The 19,840-nt window shown below is 34.6% G+C and overlaps 3 protein-coding genes across 3 annotated transcripts; 2 read left to right on the forward strand and 1 right to left on the reverse strand.

The window, feature by feature from the left end:
• Window positions 1–983: 983 nt before the first annotated feature.
• On the forward strand, window positions 984–4,147 carry LOC103874504 (putative pectinesterase/pectinesterase inhibitor 28). Its single transcript, XM_009152929.3, has 2 exons — window positions 984–2,466; window positions 2,850–4,147. Exons 1-2 carry the CDS (start codon window positions 1,470–1,472, stop codon window positions 3,983–3,985), a joined length of 2,133 nt encoding a protein of 710 aa, XP_009151177.2. The 5' UTR covers window positions 984–1,469; the 3' UTR covers window positions 3,986–4,147.
• Window positions 4,148–10,583: 6,436 nt separating this feature from the next.
• Window positions 10,584–11,865, forward strand: LOC103874506 (pre-mRNA-splicing factor CWC22 homolog). Its single transcript, XM_009152930.3, has 6 exons — window positions 10,584–10,845; window positions 10,940–11,003; window positions 11,076–11,138; window positions 11,350–11,394; window positions 11,485–11,541; window positions 11,622–11,865. Exons 1-6 carry the CDS (start codon window positions 10,643–10,645, stop codon window positions 11,712–11,714), a joined length of 525 nt encoding a protein of 174 aa, XP_009151178.1. The 5' UTR covers window positions 10,584–10,642; the 3' UTR covers window positions 11,715–11,865.
• An 868-nt stretch (window positions 11,866–12,733) lies between these two features.
• LOC103874507 (60S ribosomal protein L18-2) lies at window positions 12,734–14,142 on the reverse strand. Its single transcript, XM_009152931.3, has 5 exons — window positions 13,975–14,142; window positions 13,692–13,781; window positions 13,490–13,618; window positions 13,217–13,399; window positions 12,734–13,130 (listed from the first exon to the last, which is right to left on the reverse strand). The coding sequence occupies exons 1-5, from the start codon at window positions 13,975–13,977 to the stop codon at window positions 12,972–12,974; spliced, it is 564 nt and encodes a 187-aa protein (XP_009151179.1). The 5' UTR covers window positions 13,978–14,142; the 3' UTR covers window positions 12,734–12,971.
• Between the last annotated feature and the right edge of the window lie 5,698 nt (window positions 14,143–19,840).

The following is a 19,840-nucleotide window of genomic DNA, read 5'->3' on the forward strand; positions in this document are numbered from 1 at the left end:
ATATTTACTATATCCGTCGGAATTTCCTCGGAAATCATTAATTCAATTTTCGCGAAATATTTGGCGGCTTGGTTTACCCGGTTAAATGAAAATATTCCGAGGAACCAGGTTTCCTCGGAATTTCCTCGGAATTTACCGAGGAAATTCTGAGGAACCAGGGTTTGGGGTTTCAAAACATCGATTATTTTCGCCGTATTTCATTTCTTATACAATTATAATGCATACCATTGAGGATTCTTTGTATAGATGATCATAAACCATGAAATAACAAAATTTCAAAAATAATTGTAAGTATTCCCTTTACCGTTTGTTAAAGTGTATAAGTGTTTCTCTTATGTTGTGTGATTTTCGTTCATGCAATCGTAAAAGTGTTTGTTATTGGGTAAAACACCAAAGTTTGACTTTATAATCTGGTTAAGACACTTAATGAAGGTTATATACGTGTTATTCAATCCGTAAAACGTTGTTTTCGGTTTAAAACCCCAAGTTCCTCGGAATTTCCTCGGAATTTTCCGAGAGAATTCCGAGGAAAACTCTATCGTCGTCGGAATTTCCTCGGAAAATTCCGAGGAAATTCCGAGGAAAAGGAATGTATAATCAAATCCCTAAATCGACAAGATCTATTCCGAAGAAATTTCGAGGAAAACCTTTCTGCCCTCGGAATTTCCTCGGAATTTTTAAAATCCCTCCAACGGCTCTCCAACGGCTCTCTAACGTCTATAATATTTCCTCGGAATTTATCGGTTTTTTCTGAAGAATACTATTTTCCTCGGTATTCCGTCGAAATATTCCGACAAAATGAATTTTCCTCGGAATTCCGTCGGTATATTCCGAGGAAAATCCGAGGAAGCCAAATTTTGTGTTTCCTCGGAATTGCCTCGGAAATTCCTCGGTATATTCCGAGGAATTCATTTTCCGTCGGAACGTCCGTCAGAATACCGCTGTTTTCTTGTAGTGGTGATACTCCATTAAAACTTGTATACAAAGATGAACAATCTAAGTATTGTAAGCTGTAGTCCAGTTTTATTATTGTACAATTTTGTTCATAATTTTATCTGATATACCTACATTGACATGCATTGTTTACTGTTTACATTTAAATTTAGATTTGCAGCAAAAGATCTTTAGATAATCTTAATTTAAGGTATCAATGGATTAATCCATGTTTAGTAACTCATAGAGAAAAAAAGCCGAAACCACAAACCTATTTTGTGTTTGTATCTCTCACGCTCTTAATCCGGACGACTTTCTCGCAAAACCTCATAAAACAAAGCAAGCAAAACTACAAACCTCTTTATCTATCTGAAACAAAACTTTCATTGTGAACATTTTTAAAAATTATAATAAAACTTACACTCCTAAGGAGGCTACGTAAGCTTCAAAAGAGGAGTCTCTATACAATAAAACAATAAATAGTTCTTTAGAAAAATAGAAAATAATATAAAAAGAACAACAAAAATTGATAGAAAATGGCATTTGGATCATATGACGATGACTCGAAGAGGAAAAGGAGGTATGCAATGATCTCCATCTCTTCTGTTCTTCTCGTTTCAATGGTTGTCGCCGTTACCATCGGCGTTAACGTCAACAATCACGATAACGGAAGTAAAGAAGAGATCACCGCTTCGGTTAAAGCCATCAAGGAAGTTTGCGCGCCAACGGATTACAAGAAGACTTGTGAAGACACTCTAAGGAAAGATGCAAAAGACACATCAGACCCGTTGGAGCTTGTGAGAGCAGCGTTTAACGTGACCATGAAGCAAATAACTAACGTGGCGAGGAAGTCACAGACTATGATCGAGCTACAAAAGGATCCAAGGACGAAGATGGCTTTGGATCAATGCAAGGAGCTGATGGATTACGCAATAGGCGAGCTTAGTAACTCGTTTGTGGAGTTGGGAAAGTTCGAGTTTCACAAGGTGGACGAAGTGTTGATTAAGGTTAAGGTTTGGCTCAGCGCGACGATAACCCATGAGCAGACTTGTATCGATGGGTTTAAAGGGACTAAAGGTGATGCTGGTGAGACGATAAAGAAGGCTTTGAAAACCGCTGTGCAGTTAACGCATAACGCGCTTGCGATGGTTACCGAGATGTCGAATTACTTGGGACAAATGCAGTTCACGGAGTTGAGTAGTCGTCGGCTGCTGGCTCAAGAGCCTTCGTGGGTTGATGGGCGTGTGCGTAGGCTCTTGACCGCTCCATTGTCTGAGGTCAAACCAGATATGGTGGTGGCTCAGGACGGGAGTGGTCAGTATAAGACGATCAGCGAGGCAATGCAAAATGTCCCCAAGAACAAGAATGTGACTTTCGTGGTTTACATTAAGACCGGAGTCTATAAAGAGTTTGTTCAGGTGGACAGGACCATGTCAGATCTGGTTTTCATCGGTGATGGACCAGATAAAACTGTCATTACCGGCGAGAAAAGTTTCCAGGACGGTATTACCACCTACCGTACAGCCACCGTTGGTAATGATTCTTATGATATCTCTAACCTTTCATGGCTTTCTTACTAGAGAAACATCTTCAAATAGCATTAAATCAATTTAAAAAAAAAAAGAGCATAAGAAAAAATCATCGAAAAATCATTCATTAAAAAGTAAAATACATCTATATATTTGAATTTAAGATTTAATGATTATAGTTTAAGATATTTAGTAAATTTAAAGGGTGAGTTAGGGTTATTAATTGAGAATAATTTAGTGTTTTTATTGATTAATAAATATTATTTCAGAGATTTTTCTACTTGAAAGTTATTTAGTAACCAAAAAAAAGTTAAAAAGTAATTTATGAGATTTTTCACTTATTATTATTACCAATATGAGTATATGACGAATGAGCCATGCATGCAGCGATCATTGGAGACCGTTTCATTGCCAAGAACATGGGTTTCCAGAACACAGCCGGGGCGGCAAAGCATCAAGCTGTTGGGATCAGGGTTCTCTCAGACCAATCCATATTCTACAACTGTAGATTTGATGGTTACCAAGACACACTCTACGCACATTCCCACCGTCAGTTTTACCGGGACTGTACTATCTCAGGCACAATAGATTTTCTCTTTGGAGATGCAGCCGCTGTATTCCAGAACTGTATATTATTAGTGAGGAAGCCACTACCGAACCAAGCATGTCCCATCACCGCACACGGACGCGAAGATCCGAAAGAAACAACAGGATTCGTGCTCCAAGGGTGCACAATTGCTGGAGAAGCGGATTACTTGGCGGTCAAGGAAACTAGCAAAGCTTATCTTGGAAGGCCATGGAAAGCGTATTCAAAAACTATCATCATGGACACGTTCATACCTGATTTTATTGCGGCTGAAGGATGGCAGCAGTGGAAAGGAAACTTCGGTATTGACACGCTCTTCTACTCGGAGGCAAGGAATACTGGGCCAGGTGCAGGTGTCACGGGCCGGGTTACTTGGCCAGGAATCAAGAAGTTGAGTGATGAAGATATTCTTGGATACACTCCGGCTAAGTACATCCAAGGTGACGAGTGGATTCCTAGTAAAGGTGTTCCCTACACCCCCGGTCTTTTCGCCGGAACCGGTTTAGCAACCGTGGCCGCTTCCTCCAATTCTACACAAGCAGGTTCCAGCTCGAACACGACAGGGACAGGTCCAGCGACTGCTCCACAAGCAGGTTCCAGTTCGAACACAACAGGGTCAGGTCCAGCGGCTGCTCCACAAGCAAGTTCCAGTTCGAACACAACAGGGTCAGGTCCAGCTGCTGCTCCACAAGCAGGTTCCAGTTCGAACACAACAGGGTCAGGTCCTACGGCTGCTCCAGGAGTCTCTGCCGTCACTAATACCACTGGCTTAGGGTCACCATCAGCTACTCCTTCAGCTTCACCATCACCATCAACTTCTCCACCGGCTATTACTTCAGCTTCACCGTCAGCTTCTCCATCGGCTACACCTTCAGCTACACCACCTTCAGCCTCCCCTTCGATTATTTCACCGTCAGCTTCTACTCCGTCTACCTAGAGGTCGTGTCTGTAAATATTTTGACAAACCTTGAGGATTTTGTAAATGAGTATATGATTAGCTTTGTAAATTCATGTTAATATCTACCAGTATATCTGTTGTTACTCATTTATTAAAAAGTTAATTAGTACATCTTGTACATGAATCATATAAATGTTACTTCTTGTACATGTTTCAAGAAATCAACAATACTAGCCATTGACAATTTACTGACCATGGATGGATTCATGTCTACATTATTTTTTAGACCAATTGTTAAGACATGTTAATAGGGAAAATTGCATTACTAAACTCTCAAATTGACATTCATTAACACTTTAAACCTTCAATTTTTTAAAAAAAAATATTTGTTTTTTATTTTTATTTTTTTACTTTTTGTTTAACTTTCTGATTTTATTTATTTTAATAATTCGCTTTTATTTATTTTATTTATTATAAAATTGACACATCATCAATTTTAATTTGTAAATAAACCGTTCCAGTCACTTTTTGAGATAAGTAAGTCAAGTTGAATATTTCTTGTGATAATAACATGTCAGATTGAAGTCTTAAAGTACTAATCAAAAAAGTTGAAGGGTTATAGTGTTAGTGAATACCACTTTTAAAGGTTTTTATGCAATTTTTTACATGTTAATTTGTAGCAGTTAAACAAAAGTTACAAGGGTTTATTTTTAGCAAGCATGGACGTTTGAGTTTTCGGGTCAAGTTCGAGCCGGTTTCTTTCGGGTCCGAATCCTTTGGAACTTAGACATTTGGATCCAATAAGTATTTATAAATTTTTGGTTCGGGTTCGAGTCGGTTCTTTTCGGATCCGGATCGGTTCGGCTCTATAAGTAAAATACCCGTAAAGTACCTGTAATTTTTCGGATCCGTATCGGGTCCATATCAGGTTTAGGATCTTAAAATGACATGAAATATCCAAACTCCATCAAATTCAGTCAATATTTGTCAATATATCTAAATTTTTACAAAACAACTTAAATTAAACTATTAATAATTAAAATAAAATATTTTTAAACTCTAAATTTTACATTTTAAAATTTCTTCTATCTTATTAAAATAGAAATACACTTAGAAATTACTCCTAATTTTTTAAAGTTATTTACATTACAACGCACTAAGGCTTTAAATCATCTTTCTTTTTAATAATGTTGTCCCTCCGATTAGTTAATGAATATTCCTAACTAGAATTTTCCCTACCAAAATCTATACAATACTAAAAGCAAGATATAAGCCATGGAGAGGCATGCCACATAGGATTAAAAATTCGGACCAATCAGAGATTGGCTTTCTGCCATGTCATTTGAGCTGAGTTATAATGAGCATTTCGTGTGGGCTTTGTAAAAACAATAATTCAGCCCATCACCACCCTTTTGACAAATTCTTTTACGGCTCAAGTTTTGAGAGTCAATAACTCTTCCACTCCGTCTTCTCCTTTTTTTTGTCAATCTTTTTGTTTTTTTGTCAATCCCACTCCGTCTTCTCCAATCCATGAGTTTTAACGTTAATTTGAACTTCTCCTCATCAATCAATTATCAACTTTAAATTCTTCTTCAGTTTTTCGTTCCGCCTCCCCTTTCTACTCCTCCTACATAAAGCCATATGTGTAAACCTAATTGTATAAATGGCAAGCAAAATCTCAAAATCGCAAAATCAAGCACCCCGTCGCTGTCAACCACAAAGTATCAATATTGTGAAACACGTAAGGTTGTTCATTATAACTTCAATTTTTACTTTCAATAGTGGAGCATTCAATCATTAGTATCATTGCCTATGTTGTCTACGATAAGAAAATTAGTTGTTATTCTTTTGATTTTAAGAATTATATTTCAGAAAATGGCATGGAGCAATCGCTTTCTTCAAAATCTCCACCATGGCCTTACCTTATCTTCCAAGAACCATCAAGAGGTTGAGAGACTTTTAATGCCTCAAAAAGATGGAGATCGTTAGTTTTCTCTGCGGCTCCATCCCTGTTCTCGCAGGTAAATTGATTCCCGCTTTCACTATAGTTCGCTCAAATCTCAGGAAATTACGTTATATCTCCCACTCTTTCATTGAAAACTTCTCCTGCTTTGTTTTCTGTTTGTCTGGTGTTGTTGCAGAGTGAGTGTTCTGAGGTGCCACAAGCTTCCATTAGAGACATATCTTAATCAGCCTCCACTGCTGACTGATTTTCCCTTAAAAAACTTTTACTCCTTGCCGCAATTACGTTTAGGATAACGTGAGGTATGTTTTTTTTATGTTTCCCAGTTATCTTCAAAATTCCAGGTCATTTTACAACTATATGAAAACTGTGAATAATGGATAGAGAATGAATCGCTTATGTTTATAGTGTTTTAGTTCTATTAATATTTTTTTCACGGGTATCATAGAAAACAATATGTGACTCATGAAGGGAAATAAAGTTGGACATAATTACCCAAAAAGGTTTCTCTCAAAAGTTTTGTGGCTGAAAATCTCTTAAAGTAAACACTTTTTATTAATAAGAGATCCAGAAAATTTTAATATGTTCTGTTATACTTCGAAATATAGGGGAAACAAGCCGTCTGTTCTCGACGATTACTATTCCGGCTGGTAAGAAGTCTTCTCGGGTGGTTTCACGGAAGAGGAAATGTCTAATATATGATGAACTGATAATTCCAAGCAAGTAAGATATCTTTTTGTAACCTTTGATAATTTTCATCTACGGAGTTCCTTAATATGTACGTGTGTAAAATTATATATACATTGGTTATAGTGTAGAATTATGAAGGAAATGACAGAAGACACAAATACATTGGTCATAAAACTGAGAAAGGTTCCTCATACTGACTATCATGAGAGAAGAATCAAACGTTTTGCTGATCTATCATGAAGTTCAGGGGAAAAAAGTGAGTAATTTTGTGAAACCTTCCTCCTGTCTTTCTAGAATGTTACCAAATTTCAATGGAAATGTATAAAACAGACATGCTTGGATATTCCCACACACATTTCGATAGACTACATATTATCGTTTAACTTCTTCTTGGTTTCCTTTGTCTTTCATGCACATTTGTTTTATTGTCTAATTTTATAATGCTTCGATCGTATAGAGGAGAGGCAAGAAGTTGTTACTGAAAAGTTTGAGTGTTACACAGGTCCTGAAATGTTTCTTTCCTTCACTGCAGATGGGAAGAACATTCAAGCTGGTTGATGACCAACTTTGTCCGTGGTTTTTGGCATTGCAGGTTTCACACAAACGAGCTAGAAATCTACTCTTACTTGTGTGGCTGCTTATGGTATAGATAAAAAATGTTGTAGACCTGCATTACTTATTTATGTGATAACATGAAGCTTTTTTGTTTCACTTTCTAGCTATTGCTTTGTCAAACTTTGCATTTTGTTTTCTTGGCTTGGAGTTGTTTCTTCTACTGCAAACCGAGGTTTTAGTAAGGATTTTTTACTATGTAATACTGATTCATTTCGTAGTTAGGTTTATTATGTGTTAAACGTTGGAAAATGTAAGATTTAGAGGAAGAATGGAAAAAAAACCTTTTACCCAAGGTTAAGTTGATCAAAGTATCTACATATCAAATTATATATAATAGTAATACAAAAACTCAACAAACCAGACATCAATTAGTTTATCAATTTTTGAAATTGTCTTATCTTTATATTAGAATTAGTTATAAAACTAAAGTAATATAAAATTTAGGTTATTTTCTGCATAGATATACTATGTTATTTACCAATACCATTCTCTACTTTTTCGTTCTTTTTAAAAAGGAGAAAAATATTATATGTATCAACCTAAATACATAAAAGCTTTCTTTTTAACAGTAACTCTTACAAAAAGGAAATATTAAAATAGGAAATAATGGATCTTTTAAAAACTCTTTTACTTGCATAATGCATACAAAAGATTGATGTTCGATTTTTAATCAATGCATTTCACTTGAAAACTAAAACATAAATCAAAATATGAATGAGTGGTTTAATTTTATTGGGAAGCAAATAAAATTAACAAAATAATAATTCAAAATATGTGTTTAATTTTTATTAATATATGTAAAAAAATTATAACATCAATATTTTAAATTCAAAAGGAGTATATAATTAATATAATAAATTAGTTTGTTTATGTAGTATATAAATAATCCAGCTGAAGATAATCTAGGAAGGTTCTCAATAATCGACTACAATTATCCTCTTTAATTTTATCATATTTATGGTGATCATCTTAAATCAAACTAAATGTTCGCTATAGAGACCAACTTCACCTAAGGATGGACATTTTGATTTAATACGACTTTGGTTTGGTTTATTTGAGTCTAAGAAAGCTTTAACCAAAATTAATCCAAATTAGTTTGGTTTGTGTTTGGTTTAGTTTGGTTTGTGTCTGGTTTGGTTTGGTTTGGTTTGTGTTTGGTTCAGTTTAATTTTGTGTCTTTTTGTGTTTGTTCAGTTCAATTGAACCGCATATGTCATAAAGCTATATATGTTCAGTTCATTGGTAACAATTATGATGAAAAAAGTGTAGAATGGATACTCAAACACATCATAGAGAGTTATTTAAAGACTTAGACCAAGAGCACCACTCTTCACATTATATTCATTTAGTAACAATCTTCATATGTAATTTACAAATTGTGAATATGAAATTAAATCGTCACCATATATAACTTTCTTAAACACCATATTATAACTTTAAAATAAGTCATCAAAGCTACAACCCAACATAAAAGTAAAGACTAATATCTTTGGGACGAAATAAGAATTCTTAATTTAGAAAGTCATTATTGGTTTATATGATTTAAATATAAATTTTTGGTGATGGTTTGATTAAAATTGTATTATAAACTGGTTTGGACAGTTATATTTTTATTTGTAGTGTGTTTTCATGAACTGGTGTGGAAAATTATATTATCTTTACGTTTGGATCAAATTATTATCATGGATACATCGTATGTAGTTAAAACAAAGTTTAAATCAGCTGTAAAATTTACAATTGTTTTATACACCTCAATAAATAAGATAAAATTTATTTTAACCCATAACTAGGTTTAGTTAACTTTTACTCATCTTATTTATCATTTTATATATGATTTCCAGTAATAACCAAAACCAAATGGTGAGTTATTGAATTTTTTTAGATACAAAGCAATGAATAAATATAAATCTATTTAATTTTTCTACCAATTTAATAGTTGAAAAATTGATTGTAATATATATAAACAATTTATATTCAAATATAAGTGTAAATTTTTTAATTTAACTAAAACTTATACGCATACCCCGGGCGTAGCCCGGAAAAATCCCTAGTGGAAATAATGACTTCAAGACTTCAACATAATTTGTTTCCATTAACTAAATTACAGTGTCAAAAATATCATGTCAGTTGAATGTTATAAGAAGACTGTAACCAGAAGCTTTTTTCTTCACTTACCATGATCTGTTTTTAATAACTAAACTACAGTGCCATACAAAAAATGTGACACCTTTCTTAATAACTGTAACCTCAAGCTGTAGTTCTTTTATAGCTGATGGACCTGTATACAGAGCAATGGACAATAATTTTAGTTTTAAAAAAAATTAAAATCATCACTTCAAGTCTACATTCATATCATACTTATGTTAATAATAATTCCTCTACAAATCCTATGTTCAGTCACGTTATCATTGACATCATATAGATATATTATTGTAACTCAGCAACAAGATTCATATATATATTTCTTAAATGTATAAAATTCCAATCATATATACCAATGATTTTCTAATCTTTCTAAACAAACCAAATCAATAAATTCAAAACATGTAAACTGTAAAGCCTCAGTGATATTGTAGTGAAAATAACTTTAAAAATCAGTTATATATATTTTTCATATTTTAAATTCATAAAAGTTGTTTTATATATATATATATATATATATATATATATATCGTATACAAATCTCTAATTAAATATTTATGTTGAATTTTCTATATGATATCGAATATTGTCCATACAATAAATGGTTTAACAAATACAAAATTATGACTTAGTCAAAGTAGCATGACCTAATATTACAAATACATCATTTAATACAAATAAAAAAAGGCCAAAAATTAAGGTTTAGTATTACTTCAAAATGTTATAAAATAATAACATATATTGTTAACAAAATATATTTCAACTAAATCATAAAATAGTATATATAAAATAGAACACTAAAAATTATAATTTTGGACGTATAAGTTTTTTAAGTCGGGAATAAATCGGTTTTTATTGGGTTGGATCTATTCAGATCGGTTTTTTTCGGGTCAAGGTCTATCCGGATTGTTTTTTTGGATTCCGACTTTTTCGGATAAAAGAATTTTAGATCCAAAAATTTTCAGTTCTGTTTTGGATCGAGTATTTTCGATTCGGTTCCGGTTCCCATTTGACTTTTCGGATGCCTAGGCCTAATATTTAGGGTTGGGCCGAGAGGAGAGTTTGGCCCGATATGTCTTTGACTAGATCCGGGCCGTAACTTGTAAGCGAGAACTCTCAAATTGCATAAAAATCCTCATCCTTTTTAATGTTTATATTAAACACCATTGTAGTCTTTTATTGCATAACTAAGCCCTCTGATTATTTGTCGGAACTCCAAATATATATCTTTCTTTCTTACACAATTTGACCAAAACCCTTAAAGATCCCAATTTTCCTCCGAAACAATGGCGGCTTCATCGTCTTCCTCCTCCTCAGACGTGTCCTCCGATTCGTCAGACTCTAATCGCCGCCGCAAGGATCGCCGTCGCCACCGTAGAAGCGATCGGGACAAGGACTCGCTCAAGGTACGGAAGAAGAGCCGGTCTAGGTCGAAACGACGACGTAAGCGCCACCACTCTTCAGATTCCTCTTACTCCGATTCCTCCAGGTTCGTGGGTTTCTTGTAAACACGGTATCAACGATCTCTCGTTGGAGAAATACGTTTAAAAACACTAACTTGGAGATTTTTTTGGGGGCAAAAGTGAGAGTTCAGAGAGTGAGCATGAGAGGTCACGAAGGCACAAGAAGCACGACAAGCCAAAGAAGGTTACTTGTTCACTCAAATTCATGTCTCTGATATGATTTTTTCAGCTTGAAATCTCCCCTTTTTGTTTACAGGCTAAGGATAAGGAGAGAAGCAAGAGTCATCGTCATAAAAGACATAAGAACAGAGACAGAAAGGTGTGAGCTTTGTCTCGTTTTCATATGTGTTTTAGATAAACTCTTCTTTTTTGCGTACTGATAACAAAATCAAGATGACAAGTTACTTATAATACTTCGTTTGCCTTTTCTCTGTGGCCTCTTCGAACTTGGAGCTGGGGTTGTTGACGTGATAAACCTGGGACATTGTTGGTTTTTCCTTTTTGGTCTTGGCGATGTGAGTGTTGTATAGAATGGAGAAGGAGAAGGAAGCAGCGGGCCTGTTAAGCTATCCAAGGTACTAATACTAACATACCATAAAGATCTAAACTTTGCATGAAGTTTCCTGTTTCCTAGCTGTGAGTTTCTCCTCTATTCTCTGATTCAGTTTTTGGGTCGAGACAAGGACGATGGTGAGCGTAGAAGTGCTGTCTCTGGGAAAAAGGTTAGTCAAAACTCTCTTATCTTTTGGGTTGTTAATTCATAAACGTTGCTCACATGCTTCTTCTGGGTGTTTGGCTACAGATTATGCTGAAGGTTGATAAGTCCAAAGAGGACAAAGCTGCAGAGAGCAAGAGAAATGAGTTGCTTAAGTTCTTGAACGCAAGTTTCGACTAGTTTTATTTTAAACACCAAAAATGTATCAGACCCTCTTTGATTAGATTCTATGTTTGATGATTAAGATTTTCGTTTTTGTTTATCCAAAAGGACAAACTTATCATGAAATTGAGTTGGTATTACCAGCATATGGGATTTGGTTTTCGTTTAATCTCCATTTTATTGTTTGGTCTTCAAACTATTGTGTTTTCGCACATTGTTCTTCTTGGAAACCCGAGAAATGGTTTCTGAGATTTTATCGGTGCGTAAATCAGGCCATTCCAACTTCTTAGGTTCAGTATTGAACTTTTGAACTAACCTCCTGTTACCATGGAGTTGTGTTCTAGTGTTGTTCAGTGTGTTCTTATTAGACACCCTTCATTACGATTACTCGTTTAATGCTTATTTCTGCAATGAGCTAATTATCAGCATCCCTTTTATTAAGCTAAATAGTGATGAGTTGTGATTATTTCTGCAATGAGCTCATTATCAGCATTCTCCCTGCCCCTTGTTTATTAAGCTAAATGGTGATGGGTTGTAGAATTTGTAATCGCACCCCTTTTTATGTAATCGTTAATGCAAGAAATCATATTAACCAAATTGAGTTTTTTCACAAAACGGTCCCGGCCATGACGCAAAACTTATGACTTGCCTGAACAATCTGTTCTCCATCATCTTATTATGGCTTTTTCTTTATCACGGTTACACTTGCACACAATAGTTCTCGACTCTTTTATGTAATATTGACCGGTTCTGACTAGATACAAAATCGACATACATGCCATTTAGAATCACAAAGTTTGCAAATTATAACTTTGAAGTCTCGTTAAAGTGATGTAAGGTAAGAAAAACACCAACTCTTGCTCCAAGTTTTTATACGCCATCAATAATTGATCTGTATGCATTGTCCTTGATCATGGACTATGCGTAGAATCATGGCACAAACGCATCAATATCCCCTTCAATCGGCTATCAAAATACGTTAAAAGAGAATTTAACAATTCAAGAATAACAAATAGAAAAAACACTAACGAAACAACACAAAGAACATATGTGGAGATTTTACTAAAAAGATCACATGTAATTCTCATGGCTTAGACAAATATCAATCGAAGCTTGGTGCCAGAAAATTCTTAAATTAAGCAAAACATTTAATTGTCGTTTAGAACGGAAAGATAGATAACTTAAAACAATGTCTGGAATAAGCAAAGCGGAACACGAGTTCACTAGCAAAATTGCTATAACGAAATAACACCGTCGAAACAGCAGAGACTCTTCTTAGACCTTGAATCCACGACTCTTTCGCTTTCCTCTAGCTTTCTCAAACTTCCTTCCCTTAGCCCTAACATAGGGCTTGGAGTGACTGTGCGGCACACCAGGAGCTGGACCAAAGTGCTTCACTGCTTCACGAGAGTTCTTTGGACCTCTTAGAAGAACCTGTCAACAACACATCTCATTACATATAATCAACTTCAAAGCATTTGAATAGAGAAAAGTGATTCGTTTTAAAATTAATTACTCACCGTGTTCTGTCCCAATGGAGCAACGAGAGCAAGCTGGTCGAACGTTAAGCACTCCCCACCAGCTTTCTCAATCCTAGCCCTAGCCCTCTCCGTAAACCTCAAGGCAGTAACCTTCATGGCAGGAATCTCATGCACTCTCAAATCGTCAGTTATTGTCCCAACCAACACAGCAATCTTACCATCCTAAAGCAAGGAGAAAAACCAAAACCATTAAAGCGGATCCCATAGACTGTATACAGAGATAGTTATAAAGAGGGATTTAATGAAACGAACCTTGCCCTTCATGAACTCGACGAGCTTGGAGAGTGAAAGAGGAGCTTTGTTAACTTTGCTCATAAAAAGCCTCTTAAGGATCACAGCGTCGAACTTGCTCCCGGTTCTCCTTACCAAGAACCTGTATAGCTGCACAAGGAGAAAAATCTCATTAAACAAATCTACCATTAATAAACACATCATAGCACATCGGTGTCATTACCTTGACGAGAAGCTTGAGGTAGACATCATCGGACTTTGGAGCAGTCCTTTTGGTCTTCTTGCTCTTACCTCCCGCGATAAGATCGATACCCTACAACAACAACAAGACCTCATGAGGAACCTCGCTCTAAGCTACCGGGCAAATCAGTTGACTAGTGAGCACCACAAACACTAAATCTACAATATTAGATTCAACTATCGAAACGAACTAGTCAATTATCCACTAAATCAACAGATGAAGCTCGGAAAAGATAATTGAGCGGCGGAGATAAGAGTGTACGTACCATGGCTTGTGCTGTCGACGGAAGAAAACGAAAATGGAGGTAGCTAGGGTTTTTGATTTATAGGAGGAAGCTCTCTCGCATTTTTAGGTTTCATGAGTTCATCTTCGCTTTTGGGCTCTTTAGGCCCAAACTACAAGCCCGTTTGTTTAAACATTCTTTCCCCTTCGTTTGTGTTTGCGGATGAATCTGTCAATATATAATTATTTTTTCTTTTAAATGCTAGATGTATTAGCCAACTAAATTTTTCTTTCGTCAACTTTTTTCGGATAAGACCTAAAGTTTTTGTCACAATAATAGATTTCAATAAAAAAATAATTAAAATAACAATTTTTTTTATTCTGAAAATTTTAATTTTAATTTTTCTTTTAAAAAATAAAACTTTATATTCAAAACTCCACTCCTTAATTCTACATCATAAGTCTAGATTAGTTAATATTAGTGTATAAATATATTTTTATTTTTTAATAAATTTTCTTTTGATCTTTTTTCTCATTGAAAACTATTTGTGTGACCAAAGCTTAAAAATGACTATCTTAAAAAAAAAAAAAAATTCTAGAATATAGAAATAGCTTGACAAAGGAAACAAAAATAGTTTAATATCTCAAAGAAGTATATAATATATATATATACTAGTGGTATTCCGGCGCTACGCGCCGGGTTCATATGTTTTTTCTGAAATGAATTTACAATTTACTTTATGGTTTTAGTAAAGAAAATATGTTCAAAAATATGAATATGAAAATATGTTGAAAGTGAATGATATCCATTTGATAGTGGTTAGCGACCGTAATGTATTACTTTGTTTTGAAGTTGATTAGTTCAAAGAGGAATATCATAAGTGGTTGTGACTTATCGATTTGATAAAAATAGAATAAAAAACCGATAGTCCTAACAAAGTTAATTTAATTGGAATTTGAACATAAAGTAAAATTGATGTTTTATTTACAGAACATACTTGTACTCTTTAGTACCATGTTGACAGTATATGGAAGAAACATTTGAAGTTCTATTTTAGTGACTAATTTGAATTAAAACGTGTGTAATAAGCATAGGTGCTACCAGCGGGAAAGAAATGTTGTCAAAATGTTGATGTTTATATTTTTGTACGCCGTTTGATTTGAGCGGCCTTGACTAAAACTGTTGATGATTTCGTAATATTATAGATGTTGCCCCTCGAATATTGGCTAGCACATGCGATGATATTTTCTTTGATTTTAAGAAGTTTTTTTAATGATTGATAGTTGATGATTTGAATTCATTTTTTGAATTTTAATGAAGATAGCGATATTGAATTGGTATTACCACTTTACCAGTGACTAATTATGCTAAAACATTATAAGTAAATTCTGAATTGCTAAATTTTATTATTTGTTAAGGTGGACCCATTAAGTCTAAAAATGATATTTTTCCAACTCAACTCATTAGGGTAGACTGTGTAAAGTCTTAAACATTCTTAAAAATTTTCTTAAAAAATTCATTTATACATTGAGACAGAAAGAAGATAAATAATGTTAATTCTAAAAATTATTGTGTAACTCTTATGAAGATTGCATCATGCTGTAATTTTCCTTACTTGTAATTAATGTAATTTTGCTAAGTTAGAAATTTATCTGATATATTAGTTAAGGGAATCTTTTATAATAATTCTGAAATGACAAAGACGTAAATTATCAATCAAATTATTAAATTATATTATTTTATTCAGCTGATTAGACCATTATAATAACACAAAATTAATTTTTATTTCTTAGTACTATATAAATAAATTGATTACATATTCATATATAATCATATAGACATATTATAATGTTACATTTCCTTAATGCGTTGGAATTTTACACATAAGTCTTAGAATCAATACTCAAATTTTCTTAGTAATTAAAATTAATCTATACACTTCAATTTAACTGGGAGGGAGACATAGCCAACACCAATATACATCACATTCCCCCCTGATTGTATAATTCCTAATACTTCCTAGAACTTGAGTTCCTAGAACTTGTACTCAGACCGGGGCGACTTGGTAGGATGACTCCACCTTTCACGGCCATCTCCTTTGTATTCGCCACCTTTCAGGAGTAGTAGCGTCAAGAATTTGCATGGACAAAGCCATCTCAGGCGATTAGTCATGTATGCTAAGTGCTAACCAGCTGATATACTATTTTATATTGAAAAATGTGAATAATATTGGAACAAATTACTTCTTTTTGTATGTGTGTGTCCTGTAACCAATAGCTTTCAGAATTTGGAGTTTGTATCATAAGAAATGAAGTGAAGATAATAGAAGATCCATGAGACCATCCCAGACATTTGGGATGAATTGATCACCAAGTTAAGTGTCTGACACTGTGTGTTAAACCAGCAAGTGATGGTTGCTCCACTGGTGTTGCATGATTATGGTTAAACTCTTATTCAAATGTATATTTCTCTTATTTTTGTTTCTTTAAACCTTGAGGCCTCTCATGTAGTTCACTACGTTTGGGTTACCTAAATAGTTAGTAAACTAAACTAACATTGGTGCACTTGGATTTTACATTTAATTCCCACATAACTTTTAGATCCATTTGTAAGGCTCATTAAGACTGTCCAATTGACAAGCAGCCACAAAGTTTTGTAACCAACAAAAATCGTGTGTTACATAAAATGCTCAGGCAATCCCTAAAGCCTTAGAACATCAAAGTCGCACTAACTCAAAAACTTAATCGGCATCTACGTCTATAGTATCTGAAGACTAATTTGAGTTTTTAAGCGTTTCTCCTGCTCTCTGTAAACGTAGAGGAACTCAGCGGGTGCTCATAAACTCACCAGGTTAAACACCAGAAAGAAAAAAACAGGTCGAGAAGGTAGCCTTGATTTACATCATTTCCATTCAACAGTACTGGAATCAGTTCTCATCTCTTTAGTTCACCTTATACTTTCCAGTTTGACATTAGGAAACTACAGACTCACAAATCTAAATGCACAGCTGAAACATTTAATCACACTGTCAACTCTCTTAAGAGATTGTCTACTAAGGATTCCCAAAAAATCTTTCTGCAAAAGTTGTGGAGTACCCTGCTACATATGTAAGAGGTGAAGGTATGGTTTCAGTTTCTGTATCATAAATATAAAAAAAACTTGATGAATTGTATGCATCCATCTCTTGCAAATGAGAAGAATTTTGAGTCAAAAAGCTTTGTCTTCCAAGATAGTTTGAAAACCATTTTCTCTTCTCTCTCATCAAACGCAGAGCCAGACCATTCCGCATCGACACACCTTTTGCCACAGAACTCAGTTTAGACAATAGAATCTTTAACAGACTCATACCAGGAGCTATTACCACTGCAAAATGAAAGAATCAAGACAACAATTCAAGTCTCGTCTCGGACAAAAGTTTATGTTATTACTAACAGAATATATTTATACCCAAATATAAGTCTTTTGGCTCCCAAATCCCAATCTTTCAAGATGGAGTGGTAAGAGAAAGAGGAATAAGGAAGATGGTTGAGTGTATGAGTTTAGTCCACGTAAACAATATTTGTAAAACACACAGAAACAAACCATTATTTTTGTCTGACTGTGGTTGTATGATTAAGGAGGACGTCGATGGACTGGTGCCGGGAAATAAACCGTAAACGTAGATCCACCGTATTGCTTTGTTTTCTGTCTCTTTAACACAACCTCGATAGATGTTGCCTCTGTTCTGGTCTTCTCCTCCGTTTTCCAATCTCTTCCTCCACCTTCAGTTTTTGTCGTCGCGGGAACTTGTCTGAATCTAGCATGTCCAGTTTTAGATCTACCGAGAAGAGATATAACCTTGACAACGTCAGTGACCGCCGTTATCTAAGAGGCTGAGCTTTATATAGAAGACCTTCCACCGGTTAGATATGAAGAGGTTGAGCTGGAATTAATGCTACGGAGTGGGGCGAGTGAGATGAAACATGTTAATGGTCGGATCAAAGAAGTAAATAAAAGGAAACGGAAGGCGTTACAGAAAGTGAATCGGCGACTGCTTCATTGGAATGAAAAGAGCTCAGACCAAATAACCTACACTAAGTTTTGTGCTTAGAGAAAAAAAAACAATTGGGCCACGACAAAATAACCTAATATAAGCCCAAATAGAAATTACTTTGGGAATAAACTATACGAAGCTCATAATGGTTGCGAAAGGATTATTGAGAACAGAAAAAAAATTGGTTTGTAGGTTTTTTTTAAGTGCCAGGTGTCTAAAAAAGCCCCTATGTTAATGATGATGTGGAGGGCCTAAGGAGAGAGACAACTCTCCTTTATTATTATAATCTAGCATGTCCAGTTTTAGATCTACCGAGAAGAGATATAACCTTGACAACGTCAGTGACCGCCGTTATCTAAGAGGCTGAGCTTTATATAGAAGACCTTCCACCGGTTAGATATGAAGAGGTTGAGCTGGAATTAATGCTACGGAGTGGGGCGAGTGAGATGAAACATGTTAATGGTCGGATCAAAGAAGTAAATAAATGGAAACGTAAGGCGTTACAGAAAGTGAATCGGCGACTGCTTCATTGGAATGAAAAGAGCTCAGACCAAATAACCTACACTAAGTTTTGGGCCTAAGGAGAGAGACAACTCCCCTTTATTATTATAGATATGTGTGTGAGTTGGACTTGCTTACAGAAACATGAATATGAATTTGGATTGCAATTTGTAGCCCAAACCAGATGCCAAAAAATGAATATGATTTTTTATTTTATTTTTGAACACCCAACGGAAGCTTTCGGATTATCTAAGACCAAACCAGATGCCAACAAATAGAGTTACCAACAGCTAGTGGAACTTTTATTTTCATAATTATCTCATACACGTCATGCCATTGTTTTATGCACTTAGTGTGGTAAGCCAGTCCATTCAACGATCTAGTGGGAGATTTTATGAATGCAAGTATGCAACAACTAATACATACTACTTTTTTACTATTAAGTTTTGTCTGGAGTAGGGTTTGTTGTGTACAACCAATCGTGACGTGAGTAGAGTAAAATAAGGGTTATGATTACGTATGGATGTAGATCAAGAAAACAAAAAAAAAGTTATCTATCTATCTATCAATTATACAAAAGTTCCTTGGAATGATAAGGAGTCTGTGAGTGTACTTTACGCTATGAACTTATATTACTCACCGAGATTGGAAAATTAGGTTGATCCACGTGCTATTTGTTATCAGTCACACCACAATCTAGCACACAGCTTTGCCTTAGATAGTTTCAGGAAACTTTTTGTCCTAAAAGCTCATTTGAGTTATCTGAATCATTCAGGATCCATTTAACATCAATGTAATCATTTTTTTTCTTTTTTAACATCAATGTAATCATTAGTAGATAAAGAATTTCTAAACATATATAGAATATGAATGGTAGCCCTAGTGGTGGGTTAGTAAAACTTTCTCAATTGCTTGATCGCTAATGCTCTTTATATGTCACACACTACGTCTTATCATACTTTATACGTAGGATTCCAAGCATAATCTTTCCAGATAATAGTTTATTCATCCCATCAGAAGTTGAATCTCATTATAAGATGGTAATATCCAAATCACATTACATTATGTGTATGAATGGTAACTTGACAAAAGCGGATTTCAAAACGGAATTCTCAAAAACGCCTTTTGGTCACCATTCATAAATCATTTTGTAAAATTGCGGTATTGGAAAGAGAAAAAAAGTAAAACCGCAAATGATAAAATTGTGTATTGGATAACGTACATCTTATGAAAAACGCACCCGACATAAAAAACCAGCGTATTTGAAAAAACGCACTTCTCTCCTATTGTATTTCTTATATATATTCATTAAAATATTTGAAATACATTAATATACATTCTGTTGATTTGTTGTATTAGAATAAAATCTTAACT

Source organism: Brassica rapa, chromosome A06 (assembly GCF_000309985.2).
Source record: "Brassica rapa cultivar Chiifu-401-42 chromosome A06, CAAS_Brap_v3.01, whole genome shotgun sequence".
In the NCBI taxonomy this organism is placed as follows: Eukaryota; Viridiplantae; Streptophyta; class Magnoliopsida; order Brassicales; family Brassicaceae; genus Brassica; species Brassica rapa.